Source organism: Protomyctophum parallelum (assembly GCF_964188405.1).
Source record: "Protomyctophum parallelum genome assembly, chromosome: 1".
Classification (NCBI taxonomy): Eukaryota; Metazoa; Chordata; class Actinopteri; order Myctophiformes; family Myctophidae; genus Protomyctophum; species Protomyctophum parallelum.
The window spans coordinates 39,398,277-39,422,785 of record NC_139697.1 but is presented as its reverse complement, the minus strand read 5'-3'; the positions used below and the strand labels follow the sequence as shown (position 1 = coordinate 39,422,785).

Here is a 24,509-nt window from a genome sequence, read left to right as displayed (position 1 = left end):
AGCCAGCCATGCTGAGATCTGAACATGCAATCGTCACATGACATTGAGGGAGTCACTCCCCTGACACTTTTCAATCACACCTCTTCTCCCTATAGCCTATATGGATGGATTTCGGCTGCTTTTCATCATCACGCCCATGCAGGCCCACGTTCTTAACCCATTCTGACCTGAGATCAGATTCATAACGAGGTTTCCGCCGGACACACACTGGTCCTGATGAACCCATTCTGACCTGAGATCAGATTCTAAAAAATGTCAGTCGTTCTTCGATTTTTCAAAAAATAGCAGACCTACAAGCTCGTATCGCGCCACTCGGTGGCGCGATATGAGCTTGTAGATCTGCTATTTTTCAATAGATAAAGCACGACATGATGCTGACACCAAAATGGGTGCCCGTTCAGAATGGGTTAAACCTATACTGTCTTTGTTAATTGGTGTTTTATTACGATGTAATACTTTGGCCAACCCTTTTTAAATATGCTTCATGCATACATTTGACTTGACCTGACATTGTCATGGATGGTTTGGATAAAGAGAGAGAAACTGTGTTTATTGTCTTGACACAGACACTATACTAACTAAGTAATCACCTGTCAACTAACCGTGTGTGTGTGTGTGTGTGTGTGTGTGTGTGTGTGTGTGTGTGTGTGTGTGTGTGTGTGTGTGTGTGTGTGTGTGTGCGCGTGTGTGTGCGTGTGTGCGTGTGTGTGCGTGCGTGTGCGCGTGCGCGTGTTGTGCTCTCTATTTACAGTGTGTATTTAAGAATCGGCTCCTGAGTGGAAGGAGTACTTAAAAAGGAAGGAAGAAACAAAACAACATATAGACGAAAAAGAAGGACTGAGACTTTGAAGAGAGAATTCAAAAGAGTGCGAGCAAACACACATCTCGTCGTACCAGCTCTCTTCCATGACCAGAGACATCGCATCGTACCGGCTCTCCTCCATGACCAGAGGGCTCTCTGCTAATTATCTTCCTCTCGTTTCGTTCAGTTTGCTTCCAGGCGAGAGTTATTTTTTCTATTGTTTTGAGCTAAACCAAAACCCAGTGCCAAAACGGACTGTGTTGTCGTGAAGAAAAGCAAAAAAAGCTAAACAAAACGAGAAAAAGGACATAAAAGTTAAAACATCAAACCTTTGCAAATAGAACTTACCCCCACACTACATCATATATATATATTTGATACTGTATCTGTCAACTTTTTTTCCTCCCCTCCTTAATAATTCCACAAATTTCCACCTTAGTGAAAAGTGTTGAAACATATCACACCGGCACATATCAGGCCAGAGACGAGACAGCAGTTAACGGTAACCTTTCCCCTCTCCCCACCCACAAAAGAACGCAACGTTTTCTTTGTTTTGAAAGTGCTCACAGTTAGCTGCTGCCATCGCTATAGAAAAGACTTGGATGATGACCAGTGCATTATCGGTTCAGAAGTGCTTTATTGACAAACCTCCTGTTAACGGAACGTCGGTCGACGGCACCTGTTGAGTCTCAGCATCCTGTCTGTCTGTCTGTCTGTCTGTCTGTCTGTCTGAGCATTTAAACCATCAGGAGGCACGTCTAAACGGACGAACATTCACTCACCTCAGCTATTACTGCTGCTGCTATCTCTAAACATTAGTGATATACATGTATACCCACGTCTTAAACTCTAGTCTGAAACACTTTTGACACTTTATCTACTTTATCTGCGTTATCTTATTTCTTCCAGATGCCATCAGTTCCTGTTCTTCTGTTCTGTTCTGTTGTTGTTGTTGCTGCTGTCCCTCTGTCGTGATCTTCCATTCATATAGTGTGCGACTGAGCTATCTCTGGAAACAACTTCAAACCCTCCTCCTTCCTTTCTTTTTGTCATTCCAATCTTTTCCCTGAAGCCCATACGACTGCAACCCTATTTTGAGGGAGGTTTTTGGGAACGAGATAAAGGTTTTGGGAAGAAAAAATATGTTCATTACCTAAAGCCATATCAGACACCAGCCATATGATTAGCGTTAACACATTTTGAAAAACGGCAACGGACACACACACCAGTGGACGTTTCAGGGACTGAGGAAACTGCTCACGGCAACAACAACAACAACGACGACGTACCACATACATTGTTTCATACAAGAGAACAGCTTTTCTTTTTTAAGATCAAATCTTTTCTACTTGTGGTTTTTTTACTCTCTAGATCACGTTATAGGCTGCTCTTTAACGTTCAGCTGGGTTAGCAAAACGGTCACCCTGAGTTCCCCCGTCCTCCCGCTACCACCCACCCTGAGTCGTTTTTTTTCCTCCCCATTTCGACGTTATTGACGGATGAATCCGGACATTTTCATGTCTGTTCTTTGGGCAGAGCCTCGCTGCCCTGCTAGAGCCGGGCCCAAGCCGTCCTTCGTCCTGTTCTGTTGGGCCAAGCTAAACTCGGAGCAGAGACACACTCGCAAAGGGTTCGAGCGCACATAGATCCTCCTTCTTTTCTTTTAGATTGCAGTTTTTTCTGTCCCCTTCTCCCCTTTTTCTTCTCTCTTTATTTCTTTAACGTCCTCTCTCCATCACAGCAACGTCCTTCACCCATTAACCCTCCCCCCCCTAAGTGTTTCTCAGTTGTCCATCCCTTGTTTTTAGTTGCTGGTTCTGTTAAATCTGTGTCAAACATTTATTGCTGCTTATTGGTACCGCTATTTTAGTGGTACCCTGCTACCCAGGACCTAGTTGACTGAGCTCAGTCCAAATTAGTTTGTTGTTCCACTGTCATTGTGTGCGAGGGAAATGGAGATTGTGATGCTGCAGGATCACAGGTTTTAGCCGATTGTAGTCTGTGCCAAAATTAGATCCAAGTAGGGATCCAGATCTCTCTGAGGCTGACAACACTGTTTACACGCCACGCAAAGAGCTGAAGATTTAATTTGATTAAAAAAGACAAAGGAATTTCCATTATCAATTTATTTTTCATATTTTGTTTTTACGCAGGACAACAGAAGTGCCAGCCTAAAAAAGATCCATCCAGCATAGAACTGAAAACGACTGAAAAAAACGTACAAAAAAAAGAAAGTTTACATACTGTATGTACAGCGCTAAATGTTTACACTGCACTACATTTTTCAATGAGATTTCCTACATGAATCGTAACTGTGCCATGAAGTGGATACGAGTTTAAAAGTCTCCCAGAGATTTTCACTTTGCCGACTTAAGAGTTTACACTTTTCACACTTTAATTTTGTTTACAGAAAGTTACTGCCTATCGTGAAAATATCCCAAGAATAGTTTATGATTATTATCCAGTTTATCAGTTAATAGAATACTTTTGTTGGTACGTTTTTTTGAAATTGGAAGTACTGAATAGCCGATGCTTGCTGCTATAAAGCAAACCCATATCATTCCATAGTTAATTAAGTTCGAGTTTTTGCTGGTCTGGAGAAACGTAGCCACTATACCGGCAGTGAACTTTAAGGCCTAAAAACTTTGAAATATATAAATCTCAATGTTTACAAAAGCTGCTTAGAGGTGTAGATATAATGTAGAGATACTGTAGGTATATACTTATATATTCACTGTAAGCTATATGTTTACATTAGGATAGAGAGTGAAATGCCAAACGCGCATAACGTTGCTTGAACAAAAACTCAAATCAACTCGACTCGACTCGACTCGGTGCGTTATTGCGTACTGACGCAGGATCAGTTTTCCATTAAGAAAGAACTTTTGGAAGAGAAGAAGTTTTCCTTTTCTTCTTTTTTTATAATGTCTTCAACCTTCACACCTGCATAGGCTGAGTTTAACTCCAAAACTGTGAGAGATATAAGCCCTGCAGGGCAATCTGTGAAGAGCCCACGTGGATATCTAATCTCACCTCAACTACCAGCCACTTTATCTTCTCGTTTTGTTTTTTGTATAAGACCAGCTTGAGAACTTTTGAGATAAGAAAAGAGAGAGAGAGCTGCCATGGCGAGGCGGGACATGTCTCCCATCTCTTTCCTCCCATTCCTCCTCCTCCTGCTCCTCCTCCTCTCCGGCCTCACCGCCGCCGCTGCCGACGACGACGGCACGCCCGGAGGAAGCACCTCCTTGTTCCTCCTCACGGGCTACAAGCCGCCGGCGGCGTCGGGTCCCTCTCTCCCCCGGCCCCCCGTGCGGCCCAGGGGGCCGTCGAAGGAAGCCGAGGTGCATGGCGAGGAGAACGGAGACGACGATCTGGTGGTGGCGCCCAACGGCGGCGGTGGTGCCGCCGCCGTCGCCGCTGAGATGCCCCCGAAGCCCCTCCCCCAGAGGGGGAGCAACGTGTCGGCGGCCGACGCCCTGAAGCCTCCGCTGGGGGCCGCCAAGGTGGCGCCGGCGCCGCGCCAACTGGTGGACACGGACTCGTGCAGGTAGGACTGTAACAGTTTTCTGAAAAAATGTTTCTATGTTGGTGGTTCTCGAAAACTTTTCATGTCAAGGACCCCCAACATTTTGTTAATTTAGCTGCCGACCCGCATCTTAAAACATTTTGTTCCAGGGACCCACAGAAGTAAAGATTTTGAGTTAAAAACGTTTGTTGTGAAAGAATATATAAAGATTTGCACACGTTTTCCGGATTTTTCAACAGCTAAAGTTAAAAAATAATGGTTAAAGTGGTTAAAAAACGCGACACAGATGCGTCCTCGGGTCTAAATGGGTTAACCACTTAACCCATTCTGACCTGAGATCAGATTCATACGAGGTTTCCACTGGACACACACTGGTCTGATTAACCCATTCTGACCTGAGATCAGATTCTAAAAATGTCAGTCACTCTTCGATTTTTCAAAAAATAGCAGACCTACAAGCTCATATCGCGCCACTCGGTGGCGCGATATGAGCTTGTAGATCTGCTATTTTTCAATAGCTAAAGCATAACATGATGCTGACACCAAAATGGGTGCCCGTTCAGAATGGGTTAAACCCTATATGGTTGACAGGAGTCCCTCAGTGCTCTACTTTTCTGTTTTTTGTTATTGTGGGGAAAGCTTTCCCCACAATAACGATTCAAATTCTGTGAATATAACAATATTTAATTATATGATATAGGCCATGCTATATTGAATAAATACCCTTTGTTTTGCTGTTTTCAATTTAACTTTTTTTCTCCACAACGTGTTATGGTCATGATTCACCATGCAGGAACCTAAATGGCTTGATTCTATAGGCTTAAAGGTATATTCAGTGATTTCACTTAATTGTCTCCACCAGGCCGAAGGCATGGGGGGAGAGTATGTTTTGCACTCCGTCCGTCCGTGTGTCCGTCCGTGTGTGTGTGTGTGTGTGTCCGTCCGTCCGTGAGCAGCTAATCTCGGCCACCGTTAACCCGCTCGATGCCAAATTTTGCACACACACTCCCTGGATGCCAACGATGAACCTCTGCCCCAAATTTTCCAGAACGGCCTGTTATAGCGCCACCAGGAGGCCGCTTTGTGCAAAACAAGTTTTTGCACAGTACACCTACAGATTTTGTCCAAACATCACGCAAATTGGTACACAGTCTCTCTAGAGCCATTCAACGAAACCGGTCTTTCACATTTCTCAGACTCCATCCTGATTGGTTAAGATTGGCTTCCAAAGTTCACAGGAGTGCTCAGTTTCAAACAAAATGCTGCAAATCATGAACACATCGCGTGATTTCCGTGAAATTGTGCACCCACATTCCCACTAGGCCGAGGACGAAATGCCACATGAACAATTTCAACTCAGACTCAAGGTGGCGCTATAACTGGCCGAAAAGTGTTTTTACCTCTAACTGCACGGATCTGTGGATAACTTTGTATGCCAACTCTAGAGGCCAAGGAAAAACCTTTGCCTGGAATTTTTCACATCTGCTCTTTATAGCGCCACCAGGAGGCCGACATATGTAAAACACATTTTCTATTATTACTCCTTCACATTTTATCCAAATTTCACGCAAATCGCTATACACTATCTCCATAGTCATGTGATCAACACGGAGCGGCACCATTTCCCATCTTCCATCCTGATTGGCTAAGATTGGCTTCCAAAGCTCACACGATTCGTCCATTTCGAAAAAAGGCCACAAATCACAAACACAGTGTGCAATTTCCGTTAAATTATACACGCACATTTTCACTAGGCCGAGGACGACATGCCACATTTTTTTCCTCAAAATCAGCCTCACGGTGGCGCTATAACAGGCCAATTCCTGTTTTTAGCTATAACTGCATCGATCTGTATACAACTTATGTATGCACACATGGAAAAACATTGTACCTGCATCCCTCCAACACGAACCTCCGGCCCAAATCTTCCTCAACAGCCTGTTATAGCGCCACCATGAGGCCACAACCTGACCTGCCCTGGTGGAGACCTGTGCCGATTGGCACTTTGTCTAGTTCAAATATCACTTATTTTTTTGTTTTGTTGTGATAATCCTCCCTACTATAGAGTGTGCTGGCCATATAAGGAGTTCCTCCCTGTCCCCAGTTAACCCCTGGGGGTCAAAAAACCTTAGGTTTCGTTTTTGACTCTCTATCCTGATTGGACGAAAGGCTGGGTCCCACAGCCAAAAACGAAACCTAAGGTTTTTTGAGTGAAATCACTGAATATACCTTTAAAATAATCAATATTTTTTCGGAAATCTCCACGGGGAAAACTGAACAGATTGAATTTGAGTGGTACCACCAAATGGCCGCAAACCTGATCTCTAAAATATGCTCTGGTCCCACCCAGGGGTTACTTTGACGTGATGGGGCAGTTCGACAGCCCCTTTAACTGTTCCAAAGACACCTACATCTACTGCTGCGGGACCTGCCACTACCGCTTCTGCTGCGAGCACCAGAGGAGCCGCCTGGACCAGGTCTCCTGCAACAACTACATCAGCCCCGTGTGGGCCAACACCCAGATGACGGCCACCGCGGGCACGGGCAACCGGCCCGACCCCGACTTTGAGACGCTCCTGCAGCAGAGCAGCAGGTATGGTGCTGTGCTATGTCTGGGACAATGTGTTTTAACCACTACATAGTATGCATGTTACTCCAGCTACTGTCTGGGACCTGGGACAATGTGTTTTAACCACTACATAGTATGCATGTACTCCAGCTACTGTCTGGGACCTGGGACAATGTGTTTTAACCACTACATAGTATGCATGGACATCATGTATGGGCACAAAAACATAATATAAAACAAGGACAAGATAAACAAAGAAAATAAAAATAAAACATAAAAAATGTAAAAAATTGTTTACACGACCAAACACGCAAGCATCATCAACCATATCGTATGCGACAGTGAACAATCAAAAGGGAATTGTCCGACCATGGATCACATCAAGGGCCTGCGACATGACACGTTCCACTTCAAATCATATTTATCTAACTGATCATTCATGCAAAAGACAACTTCTCCAAAGCGAGAGGGCCACTATATTTACAAACTCACTCCAGAGGGCCATAATGCATAAACCTCTTATTATCTCCACATTTTGTTTTTTTGTTTCTTCTTTTTTTCAGCTTTTTTTGTACGCCACCAAGTTCTTAATTAGACAATATAATTGTTCCTTTTATTGTTCCTTCTTTCACTGTATTTTAATATCTTTTATTATGTGTTTTTGCTCTGTCTCCTGATTCCCCTGTATAGGCGTGTCCTATTAAGGGGGATTGTATTTTAGCTTACTGTTTTGTGTGGAGCACATTGAATTGCCTTGAAATAAACTTGCCTTGCTGTTAATGCGCAGCACGACCTACGTGATCGGAGGGGTGATTTCCTTCACGCTGGTGCTGGCTGTGGGCGTCAGGATCGCCTTCAGCAAGGTCTCCCGACGACCCAGGAACAGGGACATCAACATGCCCAGGTCAGTTAAACTCAATGCTTAATTAATTATTGTTTACTAGTCCTTACCCGTTCTGAATATATGAACAGCAAATGATGTTCAGTGTGGGTAATGTGATAGGGGGGGGGCGGTTGTTTACAGATGGTGTTGTGAAGTTGGGTTGGGCACAAAAGTAGGCTAATTAAACGTAAGTTTAATAAGGAAATGCTGTAGTACAATCATAAGTACACCATTGATGTGTGATGTAAATTTGGTGGTGATATTCTGTCTATAAATGGAAGTTATTGAATTTTTTCGTTCACGTTAACATGCCCCCATCAGAACTGTCAGAGCTGGCTTTCAGGTGCCTGTGCCACGCAACCCGCGCGTTGGCTGCGATGCTTCCCAAAGAAGAAGTTATGTCGACTGACGCAAGAGTAGCTAGTAGTATCTGGGTCCAAGTTGTTTTTCCTGTGTGGGTCTGTTGCGCAGAGAAATGTGTCCCAGTATTAATGTGTGTCTGTCCCAACATGCATTTCACTGGTGGTGACACGTGATCAGCGGGGAGATGTTTTTTATTGTAACGCAAATTAATTAAATTAAGATGAATGTTACTTTATTGTATGCTGGTACACCATATCTGCTACCTTCAGGAAGGAGATAACATTTTCTTCGTGGCATGTTTGTTGTATGTAATATCTGACCATATGTAACGGTCAGATATCGCTATCACTGCTACGAATTATTTATATCACGGGTTGTGAATGATCTCCTCTTAGGATACGATTGATAAAGGGAATGTAATGAAAATAGCCTAAATAAGCAAGCAGAAAACAGTCAGAAACAAAACTCACGTTAACCTTTTATCTCAAGTCAAATGAAGGAATCGACAGTATTTGTATAAATGCATGGTAGGGAAATGTTTTCATGGCTAGGACTGTAAAATGTACACTTATTAGCCCACAGACCCCCATTTGAAAAGTATGAAAGACCCCAGTTTGACATGCAGCATAGAAAGTATGGACTGTCGCACAGGTATTCCCAAATGTACAGTGTGGGTAATGTGATGTAATAGATCATATTATTGATATATGTATTTTGAGGAAGAATTGCTTTAATATAGACTTGTTCACTGGAAATGGAAAAACAGTACATCATAGTCATATATAGAACTGAAAGTGTCAAACAGTCATTGTCATGTTAGTAGTGTAGTAATTGCATTTATGTATGTATATACCGGTAGTTTCATGGGCAAATGTGGTTATTATGTATGTGGCTTGGCCCAGTGAAAGAGGAAATGTTCAGCAGTTCAGTTTGATGGTCAATGTGTTAATATTTCTTTGTATACAACATTGTTCATGTCGGTACGTTTGGTGTTGTCCTCCTCATTGATTAGCAAGATTCGGAGTTGCTGGGGGTTGCCAACTCTGCTTGCTGCCACATAGAGTTGTCCATGTGAAAAGAAGTCTTTCACAGAGTATACACCCACTCGTGACAGTGACTGACCTTGTGACTTGTTAACAGTCATGGCAAAGCAAGGGCGTACAGGAAACTGTTTGCGGGTGAGTGTGAAGGGGAACATATTCTCAGACGGTGAGAAAGGTATCCTAGGGATGAGTAGCTGGGCGCCGGCATGGACCCCAGTTACCAGCTCTGCTAGGAGAAGATGTGGGCGGACTTGCTTCAGGATGTAGCGTGAGCCATTGCAATGGCCATGTACTGTGTCAAAGTTTCGCAGTAGCATTATGATCATGCCGACCTTCAGTGACAGGCGATGTGGTGGCATGCCTGATGGACAAAGTGTGTTGAGGAATTCCACTGGGTACTGATGGTTGTCATGTTGTTCCACAGAATCCACACTGTGGAAGATGTGCTCCTGACCTGGGAATTTGTGGGCAATGTATTGATTGACTGTGTCCACTTCTGCATTGGTTGGGCAGAGGATTGCTCTCTCACAAAGCCACTGATGGTCGGTCATATTGTGTGCAAGGTTGTGAAATACCCAGTCGACCATTTCGTGCAGAGTTGATCCTGGCATGAGAAAGCGATCCATTATTGTGACTGTAAATTCTCCCTTATCCTGAATAGTGGGGATGTTCCCCTCGCCCAGATCAAGCAGAAACTGGTGGAACAAAGTGTCATCTTCCATGCTCCCTGCTGTTGCATGTGTTATGCGCATGTTGTTGGTGAGTTTCATGGTTTGAACATGGTTCCAGAGAGGGGAACTCTTCAGGCATCGTGAAATTATCTGAGGTCGTGTGCCATGGGGAACGACTGGTAGGATCTGGCGCCAGTCTCCACTGAAGATGGTGGTAATACCTGAGAGTGTAATAACAAAGTTGCTGCATTATAGACAATTATTATGGAAGTGATACTATATTGTGTTTCTTTTGTAGTTGTGTTTGTCTTGTAATGAAGATTGGCTGGCAAAGGTGTTGGCAGCTGTTATTGTTGTACATAAAAAGGCCACAATATAGTCATTCATGCCGTCAGAATGTACAGTAATAAAGTGTATACGTTTGAATGAAGTCTTACCTCCAAATGGTGAGTTAGGACAGTCCCTGAGTTTCCGGAATGTGCGGTCGGCAGCTTCAACAGCACGGCGATCCATCATGGACACCTCATCAATGACGAAGAGAGAGCACCGACGGATGAGCTCTGCTGTACTGGACGTAGTACCGATAGCACACATTGACTCCTCTGTGAGTACAATGGGACACTTGGTGCGGCTGTGAAAGGTGGTTCCTTTTGGAAGTAATGTTGCAGCAATTCCACTTGAGGCTGTTGCAAGGGCTACTTTTCCATCTGCACGCACAGATTTAAGGATGAAGGTAAGTGTGAAGGTCTTTCCAGTACCCCCACTTGCATCAAGTGCAATAAGCTTGCCACGGTTGTTCTGAACACTTTCCAGGACACAATCTGCAACTGCTCTCTGTTTGTCATTTAGAAGGTGTTGTGTTGCATCAATGTAACGCTGCAGCTCAGGAACATTGTGTTGTGTCTCATGTCGGATGTCATGGGGTTCGGTTTGTCGAATGAGATCACGATTTGGCTGAGGGAGATTGAAGTTGATAGTGAGGTCATATCCATATCGTTCAAGATGCTGCTGAATCTCCAAAAGTACCTGGTTGAGTATGTTGTCATTTGGTTCGGTAAGGCCTGCAGCATGTGTGAGGTCTTCTGAAATGGAATGGTTGTGTCTTTGCCAGAATTGAATGTGGTCTTTCCTTAGTACAAATATGAGTATGTGTGCGAAGATCTCACGTAGCTTAGGGCCAAATGCAACCAATGCTGCTTCTTCCATAACCATGTCTACTTCATGGTCATCCTCACAGATGCCTCGTGCAATGCAGGCAGCAGCGTATGTGTCATGCACAACTCCATTAACAGAGCGAAGGTCGTTGTAGCAGGTTGGACCTTGAACACGGTAGAGCAACATCCGCATGAAGTACAGGTCAGTGTTGTGAGGAGTAAAGGCAAGTACAGGAATGCGCCCAATTGTGTCAGCCAGTTGGTCTTGGTTATGACCACCACTCCTTCTCTGTTTCCTGCGCTTGAACGTCTTGTTGGTGAAGGAGAAATGCTTGAAGACGTCTGGGTAAGTGATGTGTCTCTTATCAGGATTATCTTGCATTGCTGTGAAGTAGGCTGTGAGAGTTGTACGCGGTGGTCCGGAATCAATGAGGGCCTGGGCATCTTCGTCATTGTTGAAGGTGATGAGTTGCTCTCCTTCCAAATGGATTGCCAATTGTTCAACAGGTGGATATTTCTTTTGGATAGGGAAGTCATAAATCCTCCAGAAAGCTTCAGAGGCAGTGATGTAGCGTGCCACCTCATATTGTGTGATTTCATCATAGCGATCAACACTGACCATGCATACGTCGGGACCTTTGTCAATGTATTTGTAGAGATACTTGACTGCAGTGACAGAGCACACGACCTCAACATTGATATGAGCCTCATATCTGAGAGATAGGTATGGGTTAAATGGAACAACCCACTGGTTGGTGATGAGGAATTGTATGCCACCCCTGCCAGTCTTCAAAAACGAACAGCCTGGTGCTCCATGTGTTTCTTCTCGACGCCTATATAAAGGGTAGGAGCTCTCAGACATGGCTGTGTCTGTCCTGTATTCTTTTGGGAATCCTTTTGTGCACTTGCCCTTGTCCATACAGGAAGAAGTCATGTTCAGTGCACCACATGGTCCATGTATCATGTTATTGGCGATCACACGATGCAGTGTAGGGTTAGTGGTGGCATCGGGGATTTCTGCGGATACAATGCGGTCAATGTCAGCAGGGACGCGAGGCTTGTCAGCAGGAAGCAGCGTGAACAGTGCATGTGCATGTGGGAGTCCGCGTTTTTGTGTTTCTTTGACTGTGACATATGCATCTACACGACCAAAGATTTGTTGGTTATATACGTCGTTGATCATCGCGTTCCACTTCATGTGGAAGACCCGTGCAATGATGTCAGGGCGGTCGTGAGGCTGTTGGCCTGGCAGAAGTGACTGGGTTATTTCCTTCCATTTTGGATTACAGGTCATAGTGATGAATAAATCCGGTTTTCCTTTTTCACGAACGATAGCCATTGCGTCTTGGAACTGGTGTGTATACCAACGTGGTGATCCGTAGAGAGTAGAGGGTAGTATTGTGATCCTTCCTGGAAGGATGGCTTCATCAGATGCAATGGCATCTTGTACACATTTGTACTTTTCTGCTTTGAGTGTCTTCTGATTTTTGCGCATGAATTTTAGTCTCTGGCCCTCAATTTTCACTTGCTGATCACATACAAACTGTTGGCTCAGTTTCCCTGTAAGAAAAATAGTAAATGTAAGACAATGTCATGTTGTAAATGCAGGGCTTAGGGTGGAGGCAAATGCAAAATATGTGGAATGAGGGTATGTGAATGGAGGTATTGTACTGCGTAGTTGTAAGTGTGGAATTAGGTACATTACATATATGTGTTATGTGAAGTACCTGCACGGAGGAACAAATTGAAGTGAGTTGCTGGGTCACGTAGTTGAAGATGGTAGCGATAGAAGTCTGTGGCAGTGATCCCCTGTCGACCACCAGGTAGTCGTTGATTGAGTGCGAGATGATAGCCATAGTTGCCTTCAGGGTAGAGCAGTACATAACTGAGGGGATCATAGAGTGGGTGAAGAGGGTGGATCCGCTTTGGCCCACCACTCCGAAGTTGTATCTGTACGTCGATGGGTCCAAACTGTTGGTTTTCTGTAGCTCCTGGAACAATGACAGCAATGTCTGTGCCACTTGGGAGGTTGACTGTACCTGTGTGGAGAGGGGGGAGGGTGTTGTGAAAATTGTCTCTGGAATGAGTATAGTAGCTGTAGTAATGTCTGTGAAAGGTTGTATTTGCGATATTGTGATCAAGGATGTGTAGTGTCATGTGGAGTGGTGTAGCGAATGTGAAAGTGTTGTGAGTTACAAACCTGGGTGGATGTTCCGTGGAGCGTTGGCACTGAGGTTGATGTACATCTCTGTAGCAGGATCTTTAGCAGCAAGTTCTGCAGCTGTTTTAAACTGTTGTATGAGAGGGTTACAGTTGTGCAAAGCTGCCTGTGCTTGTTCCAGTAGGTGTTCGTCGAGGTTTTGGTTCGAATGGTGTGCTCTGCGGTTGCGTAGTTCATGTTGTGGATCATGCACATAGATTTGTGCAAAACAGGGTATAGCAGAATCGGATTCAGGAAGTAGAGGGCCAATTGTATGATACATCTTGCCTTGAATACGCAGGGTTGGGTTGAAGCCAGGTTCTGGTTGGGGTTGTGTCATTCCAATGGAGGCCATAGCCAGAGCGTTGTTGTACCTTCTGGCATCTCGCACAAACTGTGGGTTTAGAAATAATTCTCTGATGGTCTGTGGAGGTTTGGGAGGGATTGAACCTGGTTTGGGGCTGTCAGGGTCGTAACGGAGATCGACACGACCATTGGAACAGCAGAATCCTGGTCTCTCCTCTTTCCAACAATATGCGCCACATGCTGAGCACTTGGAGCATTCGAAAAGGCTGACTGTGCCGAGTGTGTGTGTGGCATCATACAGAGTCTCATCAAAGTATTGCATGTCATCAGGACATGCTGTGCGACGTCCTTGTTGCGTTGTTTGAGCCAACCTCTGAGAGTACAGTGCTGCGCGTGCAGTAGCGTGTGCAGTAGTGTCAACACGCTGCCGGTGGTCATGTTGGGCAGGTGTTTCAGCTGCGCGGGCAGTAGCTTGTGCAGTAGTAGCAGCACGTCGACGGCGCTCATGTTGGGCAGGTGTTTCAGCTGCGCGGGCAGTAGCTTGTGCAGTAGTAGCAGCACGTTGACGGCGCTCATGTTGGCCAGGTGTTTCAGCTGCGCGGGCAGTAGCTTGTGCAGTAGTAGCAGCACGTCGACGGCGCTCATGTTGGGCAGGTGTTTCAGCTGCGCAGGCAGTAGCTTGTGCAGTAGTAGCAGCACGTCGACGGCGCTCATGTTGGGCAGGTGTTTCAGCTGCGCGGGCAGTAGCTTGTGCAGTATTAGCAGCACGTAGACGGCGCTCATGTTGGTCAGGTGTTTCAGCTGCGCGGGCAGTAGCTTGTGCAGTAGTAGCAGCACGTCGACGGCGCTCATGTTGGGCAGGTGTTTCAGCTGCGCGGGCAGTAGCTTGTGCAGTAGTAGCAGCACGTCGACGGCGCTCATGTTGGTCAGGTGTTTCAGCTGCGCGAGCAGTAGCTCTTGAAGTAGCTTCAGCATGTAGACGGCGGTGACGTTCGGCAGGTGTTTCTGCTGTGCGAGCTTGTTGTTGTGCGTTTGTCCTAGCACGCCTTTGCGTGTCAAGTGAAACAGTGTTTGGGGTTGTTGTGGGGTTCATTTTTTTCTTTTTCTTTTTTGTGCTGAACTTGGTTTTCCGCTTTGGTCTAGTTTGTGTATTTGGGGCACGGGGAGGAGCAGTAGCACTGGTGGTGGATGGGTTAGGGTCGCCTTTGAAGTCAGCAGGTTCTGAAATGTGTAGCATTCATGAGTTATTAATAGTGATGGAGAGAGTTGTGTGCATGATGACATATTTTATGGTTATGTTGTGAATGAGTTTAGTAGCAAAAATGCAGTACAGGGGATAAGAGGAGTAGTTACCTGTGGCCAGAGGCCTTTCCAATGAGGGGAAGTGTGTCGTTGTGTGGTGACTGTCCGCATGGTGCTGACCTGAGAAGGTAGGGATGAAATGTAAATATTGTGTTATGAGAAGTAATGAGAACATGTCATCTGTGGAAGGAAGGTAATGTGATACATGTAGTACGGTATATACAATTTGACTGGGAGAAGGAGAGTAGTTTCTGGGCAATGTGTGGGCAATGACACACACAAACACACACACAAACACACACACACACACAGCAGGGGAGTGGGGGAGGTGTGACACTGGTACACACACACACACACACACACACACACACACACACACACACACACACACACACACACACTATCTCGATCTTCCCTTACATTTCAATGTGCTGATAGTTGCACATGCAGTCACACACACACACACACACACACATACAGCAGGGGAGTGGGGGAGGTGTGACACTGGTACACACACACACACACACACTATCTCGATCTTCCCTTACATTTCAATTTGCTGATAGTTGCACATGCAGTCACACACATTGGCAATACATCACATAGATAGAAGTAGTCATCATCACATGTGTAAGCTAAGAACGTAACAGTGGTGCCTTGCTATGCCTTGAACTGAAGTCTATTTGCATATCAATTGTTCCACCCTCCACAGGCAGGAAGTCAATCTATGGCTGAGAAGACAGTGATTCCAAATTCTTTTGAGTGATATTTGATCTGATATTATCTTTAGGGTCTTAAAATAGACCACCTGGGGGTTTTGACCTTCCTGCTTAGCAGATAAGTGACACTATGCATTTTACGACACACACACACACACAGGGACAAAGGTGAGTCCCACTTCAGCGACGTTTAACATATTTTGCCATTTTTATAAATTGCAGCATTTAACTCCAATTTCATTTTATATGGTTATACTGTGGTTATATTCATGTAGAAAACGAAGAAGAAATTATTATTATAACTAAAGGTAGCAAAATAAATTAAAATAAAATAAATAAATAAACATTCATACTACATATTATTTTGGCTATATGAAATCTATAATAATTCTGCCAGTTTTAACTGTTAATAAAGGAGGTAGGCTGTGAACAGCAGCACACATCATCATCATTAGCAGATGATGATGTTAGATTTAGAAAATAGGGTTGCTAGTATTTTCTGTTGCCCTGAAGTTGGCTTTGGCACTTCTTTTTCGGGGGGGGGGTGGGGGGGCGGCATGTTAATCTGTGATGGCACCGGTCCACAACACACAACATACAACAGTGTCGGCGTTTGTTACACAATGTGTTTCCCATTAAATCGGGTATACTCCGTTTATGCTCAACAATGTTCCCGTCTTTCTGTCGGAGGCTGCAGCGCCGTGTAGAGGAGAGAGTTGCGACAACCCCGTTCACTGTTTATTCACGGAGCTTCATGGGTCACTGAACGGTATGTTGTCGTCACTCTCTCTCTCTAAACGGCTCTGGTCTACAGGCTGCGCTCGCAGCGCAGCGCTCCGCTCACTACTCAGCGCTCTCTCTGAGCAAGATGGTGGCGCCCGTCAGACTATGTTGTTACAAATAGTACAAAGATTCTTACGTGGATTTTATCGCACACACACACACACACGGGGTGGAGATTTTGTCATGCCTGCGGTCCTGAGTGGAATACGCTTTGCAGTTAATGTACACGGGTTGTTGTCGTCACTCTCTCTCTCTAAACGGCTCTGGTCTACAGGCTGCGCTCGCAGCGCTCCGCTCACTACTCAGCGCTCTCTCTGAGCAAGATGGTGGCGCCCGTCAGACTGTGTTATTGTTAATAGTACAAAGATTCTTACGTGGATTTTATCGCACACACACACACGGGGGGTGGGGATTTTGTCATGCCTGCGGTCCTGAGTGGAATACGCTTTGCAGTTAATGTACACGGGTAGTGCGTGCGTGAAGTAAATTGTGAGGTAACTTGTTCGATACACAGGCATGCAAGCAAAGAAGCAACATGAGACGGAATGCTTACCTGTTGCGTTAGTGGTGGACTGGTTGTTGTTGGTACGGGCAGGAGCGCGAGTGAGACACTGACGCTTTGCATTGCAGCTTCCAGAAAGTGAAAGTGATGGTCGTTTTGTTCGTGGCATGTTGTTTGATGTATGTAGTAATTGTGTCGAATCGATGCGTAGGCTACTGTTACTAAGGTGGAGTGTTCGCCTCAACCCTCATTCGCCTGTCCATGCAAAGGACAGTAGCCAGATGGGGAGGGGCCTGAGGTGGTGTGTGTGGAGCAGATCAACACACACACACACACGCGGCGCCAAATTGTATAGGGCACTCTTTGTTGTGTTGCGGCGGTAGCTAGAGGAAGCATGCCAGTGGGGTAACGGTGAGAACGGTGGCCTGTGATGCAGGTGTCGCTAAGGGGCGGAGGTGTGTGAGGGTGCGAGGTTAATTCACTAATAAATTAATTAATAATCATTAATGTGTCAAATCGAAAAAAGGGCTCCGTCACGCCCTCCATATTCATATGGTCAATGCCTGTGTGAAAAGTGGGAGCGATTGGTGCAGGCAATGAGGAGATAATGAGGAGATAAAATGCGGTCGGACACACACACACTCACAGTCACACACACTCAGACATTCGGTGAATTATAGTTTGATAGAGGAAACAGGTCCTCACAGCACATTATAAAGATGGTTGTAGTCAATAGTGCTCACAGGATCAAATGGGATCAGACATGAGACAAAACTATCGATCGAGGTCGCACAGCTTTTATTAATACAAGCCAATTAAACTGCCAACATGTTTTGCCCTTGTTCTCCTCTGCTCTCCTCTCATCCCCTTCCTCTCCTCTCCTCCCATCCCCCCACTGTAAATATAGATTTACTAGGATTGCCGATTGATTGTGTAGTATTGTATGTCTTAAATATACGTCTTTATGAATTGAATACATAGGACCACAATGGAAACAATCCCTTGGGGGCTTTTTGCGCTATCCTTTTTAGCATTATTGCGAACGCTATGAGCACTAACTATGAGACCCTGCAGATCATGTCTGTCTGTCTGTCTGTCTGTCTGTGTGTCTGTCTGTCCCGCTGTGACACCACCTGCCCGCCACCAGAGGGTGCAGCTGTAGCACACACACACACACACCTTAACTTAAAAAAACGTAACTTAAAAAAAAACTGAACTTAAAAAAAACTTAACTTAAAAAAAACTTGACTTAAAAAAAAACTTAAAAAGAAAACTTCACTTAAAAAAAACTTAACTTAAAAAAAACTTAACCTAAAAAACCCCTTAACTTAAAAATGTTATTGTTATTGCAATTTACGATCTGCGTTCGCTTCCCGCGTTTGCGCGTCTTACTTGTTGTATAACTGTACAGCTCTACCTTTGGCAAACAGTTGCTTGCATTGTGTTCAATGGTGATCCTCTCCTGGCGTGCAGGGCATTGGTGGACATCCTGCGCCACCAGTCCAGTCCGGTGCAGCCGGGCGGCGGCGTGAGGAACAACGCCACCAGCAGCAGCACCACGGCGCCGGACGGACGCACCGGCTCCAAGAACCTCTACGCCCCCGCCATGCAGAGCAAAGACAACCGCAGCAGTGAGTCCACCCCCCACTTGCGTTCACAACGCTTCACACTTGTTTGACTAAGCTGAAGTTTTAACCCATTCTGACCTGAGATCAGATTCATACGAGGTTTTCCACTGGGACACACACTGGTCTGATGAACCCGTTCTGACCTGATATCAGATTCTAAAAATGTCAGTCGTTTTTTAAAACATTTTAAAAATAGCAGACCTACAAGCTCGTATCGCGCCACTCGGTGGCGCGATATGAGCTTGTAGATCTGCTATTGTTGTTGATCTGGCCTCATCAAACCCATGTACACTGAACACATATATGGCCAGTACAGTCTGCTGTCAACCCAGGCCGATGCGTTGCACGCGTACGCGCGCTCGCCCTCAGGGCGTCTTACTGGTAGATCAGCTATATTCACTTTTCTTTAGGACCTCTCCTATCTTCAGGGTGCTTCTGGCACACAAAAAAAACAAAAAAACTGTTATGGAGGTTTCTGGGTTACCTAGAAAGTTAGTAGTTCATAGTTGAAGAATTACATTTACAGTTATACTGTTCTATATAACCCAGCTCCTGTCCCAACCAGCTGCTCTGTAGTAGGCTAAGGGCAGGGAGGTTAGTTAGTGTAATGTATTCGACAACAGTTGAGGTAGGAAGTGGGAACCAATAATGATGTGAATAATTTGTGAATTACTGTGTTTTGTATGTAAGTTTGTTAACAGTATAGGTAGTACAGTCAAAGGCTATGCTAAAAGGATAATACAAAAATCACCAGGGGGCTTGTTTCCTTTGTGTTCCATTTGTCACTTGAGAAATCATTTCTTTTATTTCTTCCAGAGATATCTTCTGCTGGTTGTATTGTGTGTGTGGTGTCTCTCTCTCTCTCTCTCTCTCTCTCTCTCTCTCTCTCTCTCTCTCCCCCCCCCCCTACGTCAGTGATTCTCAACCTGTGGGCAGATATTGCAACTGGCCCCCCGAATAATTGGCAAAAAAAACTAAGATATGAATTATAATATAATGACAAAAATGAGAAATGATATTGTTGTGTAATTATGATACCGATACATCGGTAATAGGTATATCCATTGATCAAAGCAGGAACACAATCGATCGATTGATCAATAAACCACTTAACGCAGCAGCGGGAATGGCTGTTAAATGGTCAGATGGGTGGGCCGCACACATTGTTAAATGGTCAGATGGGTGGGCCACACACACACACACACACACACACACACACACACACACACACACACTGTTGAATGGTCAGATTTTCAAGTGGGCCGTGATCTAGAAAAGGTTGGGCACTGTTGGACTGGGTATTTCTCTCTGTTTCGCTTTCTATCTCTCTGTCTCTATCCCATTCTGAACGGGCACCCATTTTGGTGTCGGCATCATGTCATGCTTTAGCTATTTAAAAATAGCAGATCTACTTGTAGGTCTGCTATTTTTGAAAAATCGAAGAGCGACTGACATTTTTAGAATCTGATCTCAGGTCAGAATGGGTTCATCAGACCAGTGTGTGTCCGGCGGAAACCTCGTATGAATCTGATCTCAGGTCAGAATGGGCTATACTCACACCTTTCTGTCCTCTCTCTCTGTCCCCTTCTGCCTTTCTCTCTCTCTCTCTCTCTCTCTCTCTCTGTCACTCTGTCCCTTTCTGTATCTACTCGTCTCATCCTGTCTTTCTCCACACTAGAGCGAGCAGTGGTTCTTAACCCATTCTGACCTGAGATCAGATTCTAAAAATGTCTATTACATCCCGACAGTTTCATTATTAACCCATTCTGACCCGAGATCAGATTCTAAAAGTGTCTTCGATTTTTCAAAAAATAGCAGACCTACAAGCTCGTATCGCGCCACTCGGTGGCGCGATATGAGCTTGTAGATCTGCTATTTTTCAATAGCTAAAGCATGACATGATGCCGACGCCAAAATGGGTGCCCGGTCAGAATGGGTCAAAGGGGGAGGGGGTTCCTTCCAGGGGGGTCTCGGCATAAATATGTAATCAAAGTGCATATTAATTTGGAGAGCCATTACTGTAGCCTCAGGATTCCTTGAGGGGGGGGTGGAGATTCCATGGACTCTTCTGAGCCTTTTAGAGAGTATACAAACGGAACCAAATGTAGCCTTGCGGGGTCCGTTTGGTTCCATTTGGATTACTGTCAGAGTTATGGGGATCCTTTGAAATTAATCAAAATGTCTGAGAACCACTACTCTACACACCGCCGCGCCACATGCAGACAGAATAACTCGAGAGTGTCTCCGCTGTGAGAAGCATCAGTGTGTTGCATCAGTGTGTGTGTGTATGTGTTGGCTCTGATCTCTTGCAGCTGGGATTGGGAACTTGCAACACCCTTTTAAGCAGCAGGGTGCTGCTGGGTCCAGCCCCAAACATTCTGCCACCATCGGTAAGAACCAAAAGAAAAGCTCCAGAGAGTCTCACAGCAGCACGCCAGCGCCGGGCAGCGGCTCGCTGGTGATGCAGTCTCACTATAAGCGGCTGATTGGCCAGCTGGCAGTGGTGGAAAGTAAACTGAGTACATTTTGTCGCTATGGGGCAGAAACCTCTTATCTTCATATGCAAACTTTTTGTGTTTTTTTTTCTTCTCTTTTACAGCCAAAATCGCCTTTTTTGACGCCTTTTGACAACTGTGTTCTCTTAGTATCTCTATGCGCAGGGACTGTGAATCAAAAACGTGAAAATTCCACTGGCTTCTGCTGTCCATGGGAACGCAGGTTTTTAGTATCGTAATATCTCGGATTCTTCTTTTTTGGCCTCATTTGTCTAAACGATATGATCAGCGGTCACAAAATGCATGTTTTGAGTACATAACATTCGCGGAAGCCGTTACATAGTAGTGATTATTCACTTCCTGATTCTCGGTTTCCGAGTGAAACGGCTTTCAAAGTAATTCAGTATTTTAGCTGTGACGTGAGCGCCCCCTCCTGAGATACTTCCGGGTCCTACTTTTGTGTCGTTTTTGTGTCCCCATGGAGTTATACTGTGACGCTCCGTCGGACTAAATCTGAGACGAAAACAACCACGAAAGTCTCATTTTACCGCTTTCCTCGCAACAACAAAGCTGCGCTGCTCTCCAAAATCTGGCTGTGACAGGCCGTCTGCCCCACATGGAATACTATCGCCATTTTATTTTATTGTGTCAACTAAATCCTCATTAATGCAAATTAGATTCAACATACTCAAGCCTGCACACATTCTAAATATACCCCAGAAATATTTTACCGAGCAAATGGACTGTTGCCACCTTCAATAATAATGATAATAATAGTCTTTATTGTCTCCACATCATATATTTTTGTTGTCATGGACACTTGTACAAAACATTAATAATTCTACTCTAGTTGGAAGCATTAAGACCCATTTTAACCCTCTATGGCTTCCTTTCTGAAAAATAACGTCAATTTAAAAAGATTCACGCGTTTACAGTAGATATTCAATTTACAATGAGATGTGGACGGGAGCTGGTGCCACTTGGACCCGGACGTAACGTAGGACTACAAAATGACGTCGGACTTAAATACTGAATAGGGTCCCTAATAGAGAATGAACTAGTGGCGGTCCTGATGCGGTCAGCCTACCAGATGGGGTTGATGACAGCTAAATATAAATTAACGCCCTACTTGATCACATCGTCACAAAAAAAACTTCAATAGTAGCAGATCCACAAGCTCGAAACATGGCCCGAAGAAGCGACACCTTTTGATCTGCTACTTTTGCTGATTTTAGATTTGAATTTGAATCCTGAACAGTAACAGTTTTGGACATGACTGGTTTCCACCCTATATAGAGACAATTTACTCAAGTACTTTGGGCTACTTATACGTAGCCCACTTTTGTTTTTAAGATACTTTTTACTTTACTTGTGTATTTCAAGTTCGTTGGTACTTTATGCTTCCGCTCCTATACGTACATCTAATACTGCTCACACGGTGGAGATGCAAAGATACAAAGATTCACAGCATATTTGTCGCTTTGTATCTGAAGTTGAAGCCAGTTCAACTTATGTGCATCTTTGTATCTCATGTGGCAGCTACAAACGTCAGATTTGCTTCATAACTTCACGTCGCTGGCTTCCATTGAAAATGAATGGTAGACTGTATCTTTGTATCTGCCCGTCTGCACGCAGCATAAGAGGCGTGTGGTATTGCTACTTTTACTTAACCCATTCTGAACGGGCACCCATTTTGGTGTCGGCATCATGTTATGCTTCAGCTATTGAAAAATAGCAGATCTACAAGCTCATATCGCGCCACCGAGTGGCGCGATACGAGCTTGTAGGTCTGCTATTTTTTTTTTATCGAAGAGCGACTGACATTTCTAGAATCTGATCTCAGGTCAGAATGGGTTCGTCAGACCAGTGTGTGTCCAGTGGAAACCTCGTATGAATCTGATCTCAGGTCAGAATGGGTCCAAAAACATGAGTACTTCGTTTTTACACCACTGCCAACTGGCTAGCTAGCTAGCTAGCTGGCTGGCTGGCTGGCTGACTGGCTCCTGAACACAGTGTGTGTCTGTCTGTCTTTTTGGTGGTGTCTGCTGTATATGAACCAGTTCCAGTCCAGTGTGTCATTTGCAACACGTTTCCGTGTCTGTGGCTTTGCTTGTGCTTTGGTTTTCATGTTGCTTTCCAAAACAACATGTGTCAGCAACACTTTTTTTTGTTTTTGAGATGAATGTGAGATATTGACGTGGGCTGAGCTGCAAAGTCATTCATTATGGGTGATATCAAACAGACAGATGCTGAGGAAGAGCTTTAACACGCTGATTCTCAGTATGGGGGCCAAATGGACCCTCACGGGTCTGTCATGCAGTGTACACATTTGGCTCCATTTGTATATATATACCTATTTTGCACGTCTCATTTCCAGGCAGTAATAAAGTAATGACGCCACCATGTTACGCAAGAATTGCTATTTTACAAGTCTGGCTGAGTGCAAACACTTAAGATTCACCAGCCTATTTAACTCCTGGGGTAGTGTTTATATTTTAAATAAGGGTGCTATGCGGTATGATCTGCTATTTTGCCCCTTGACTTAACAAGACACACCACATACTGTAGCGTTAACATGTGGTCAGGACCATGTCTTACGTGCAAAAATAAATATTTTGTTGTAGGCCAATTCTCTATAGCGATTTGTTATAATTCAAAGTTCTCTATAATCTCATTTAACACTCAGTTCAAAGGTCATATATGTCTCACCTAGACACCGGATCTGACGCGAATTTTGACCTGATGGTCAAAGATTAAATTAACCCATTCTGACCGGGCACCCATTTTGGTGTTGGCATCATGTTATGCTTTAGCTATTGAAAAATAGCAGATCTACAAGCTCATATCGCGCCACCGAGTGGCGCGATACGAGCTTGTAGGTCTGCTATTTTTTGAAAAATCGAAGAACGACTGACATTTTTAGAATCTGATCTCAGGTCAGAATGGGTTAATCAGACCAGTGTGTGTCCAGTGGAAACCTCGTATGAATCTGATCTCAGGTCAGAATGGGTGAATGTGCAGGAAAACGGGTTCAAATCCGGGGCAGAGGAGTAAAGTGACAGCTGGATAAGTACGAGTCTCCTGCAGTCTCCATGTGGCCCGTGTCCCAATCACCGCTCCTCCGTACAGCCTGTCTCCATCTGCTTTCCACTGCTGGGCCTGCTTTAACAACTATCCAAGTGTGCTTCCTCTTCTTATCTGTGTAGCAGTGATTCGCAACATGTGCGCTTACTGTAACAACGGGAGCTGCCTACACATTGCCAGGGCCTTGGCTTGTGGCTTGAAGGCTGCGCGCACGCGCACGCGCATGCTTGGATTCTGCTGCTCCGTTGGGGAGGGGGGGGGGGGGGATGCTACCGACACTGACAAGGTTTCATAACATAATACATGAGTTCACCAGCTTGCATCGACTGTACAGTGGCGAGCACAAACAGAAGTGTGGATAGATTATAGAAAGGTTTATACTCTAATCAAATTCCTTAACGGTACACATTTTGAGAACCACTGTTAATTTTATAGCGGACGTGAAATCCACATATCAGCTCCAACAACTGTGACTG

General features: G+C 44.9%; 2 protein-coding genes across 2 annotated transcripts in view; one reads left to right on the top strand and one right to left on the bottom strand.

Annotated features, from left to right (window-relative positions):
* Window positions 1-3,927: 3,927 nt before the first annotated feature.
* The window catches only part of LOC310869950 (protein shisa-7-like), a gene marked incomplete at both ends in the record, with an annotated part of 36,951 nt that continues 16,369 nt past the window's right edge, over window positions 3,928-24,509 (top strand). The window contains 5 exons of the mRNA XM_083780943.1: window positions 3,928-4,352; window positions 6,682-6,924; window positions 7,688-7,804; window positions 18,300-18,457; window positions 20,767-20,964. Coding sequence (XP_083637069.1) covers window positions 3,928-4,352; window positions 6,682-6,924; window positions 7,688-7,804; window positions 18,300-18,457; window positions 20,767-20,964 — 1,141 coding nt within the window. The remainder of the gene's footprint in view (window positions 4,353-6,681; window positions 6,925-7,687; window positions 7,805-18,299; window positions 18,458-20,766; window positions 20,965-24,509) is intronic.
* Window positions 8,896-10,378, bottom strand: LOC310872400 (ATP-dependent DNA helicase PIF1-like). The gene is made up of 2 exons (XM_083784261.1): window positions 10,298-10,378; window positions 8,896-10,081 (listed from the first exon to the last, which is right to left on the bottom strand). Exons 1-2 carry the CDS (start codon window positions 10,374-10,376, stop codon window positions 9,084-9,086), a joined length of 1,077 nt encoding a protein of 358 aa, XP_083640387.1. The 5' UTR covers window positions 10,377-10,378; the 3' UTR covers window positions 8,896-9,083.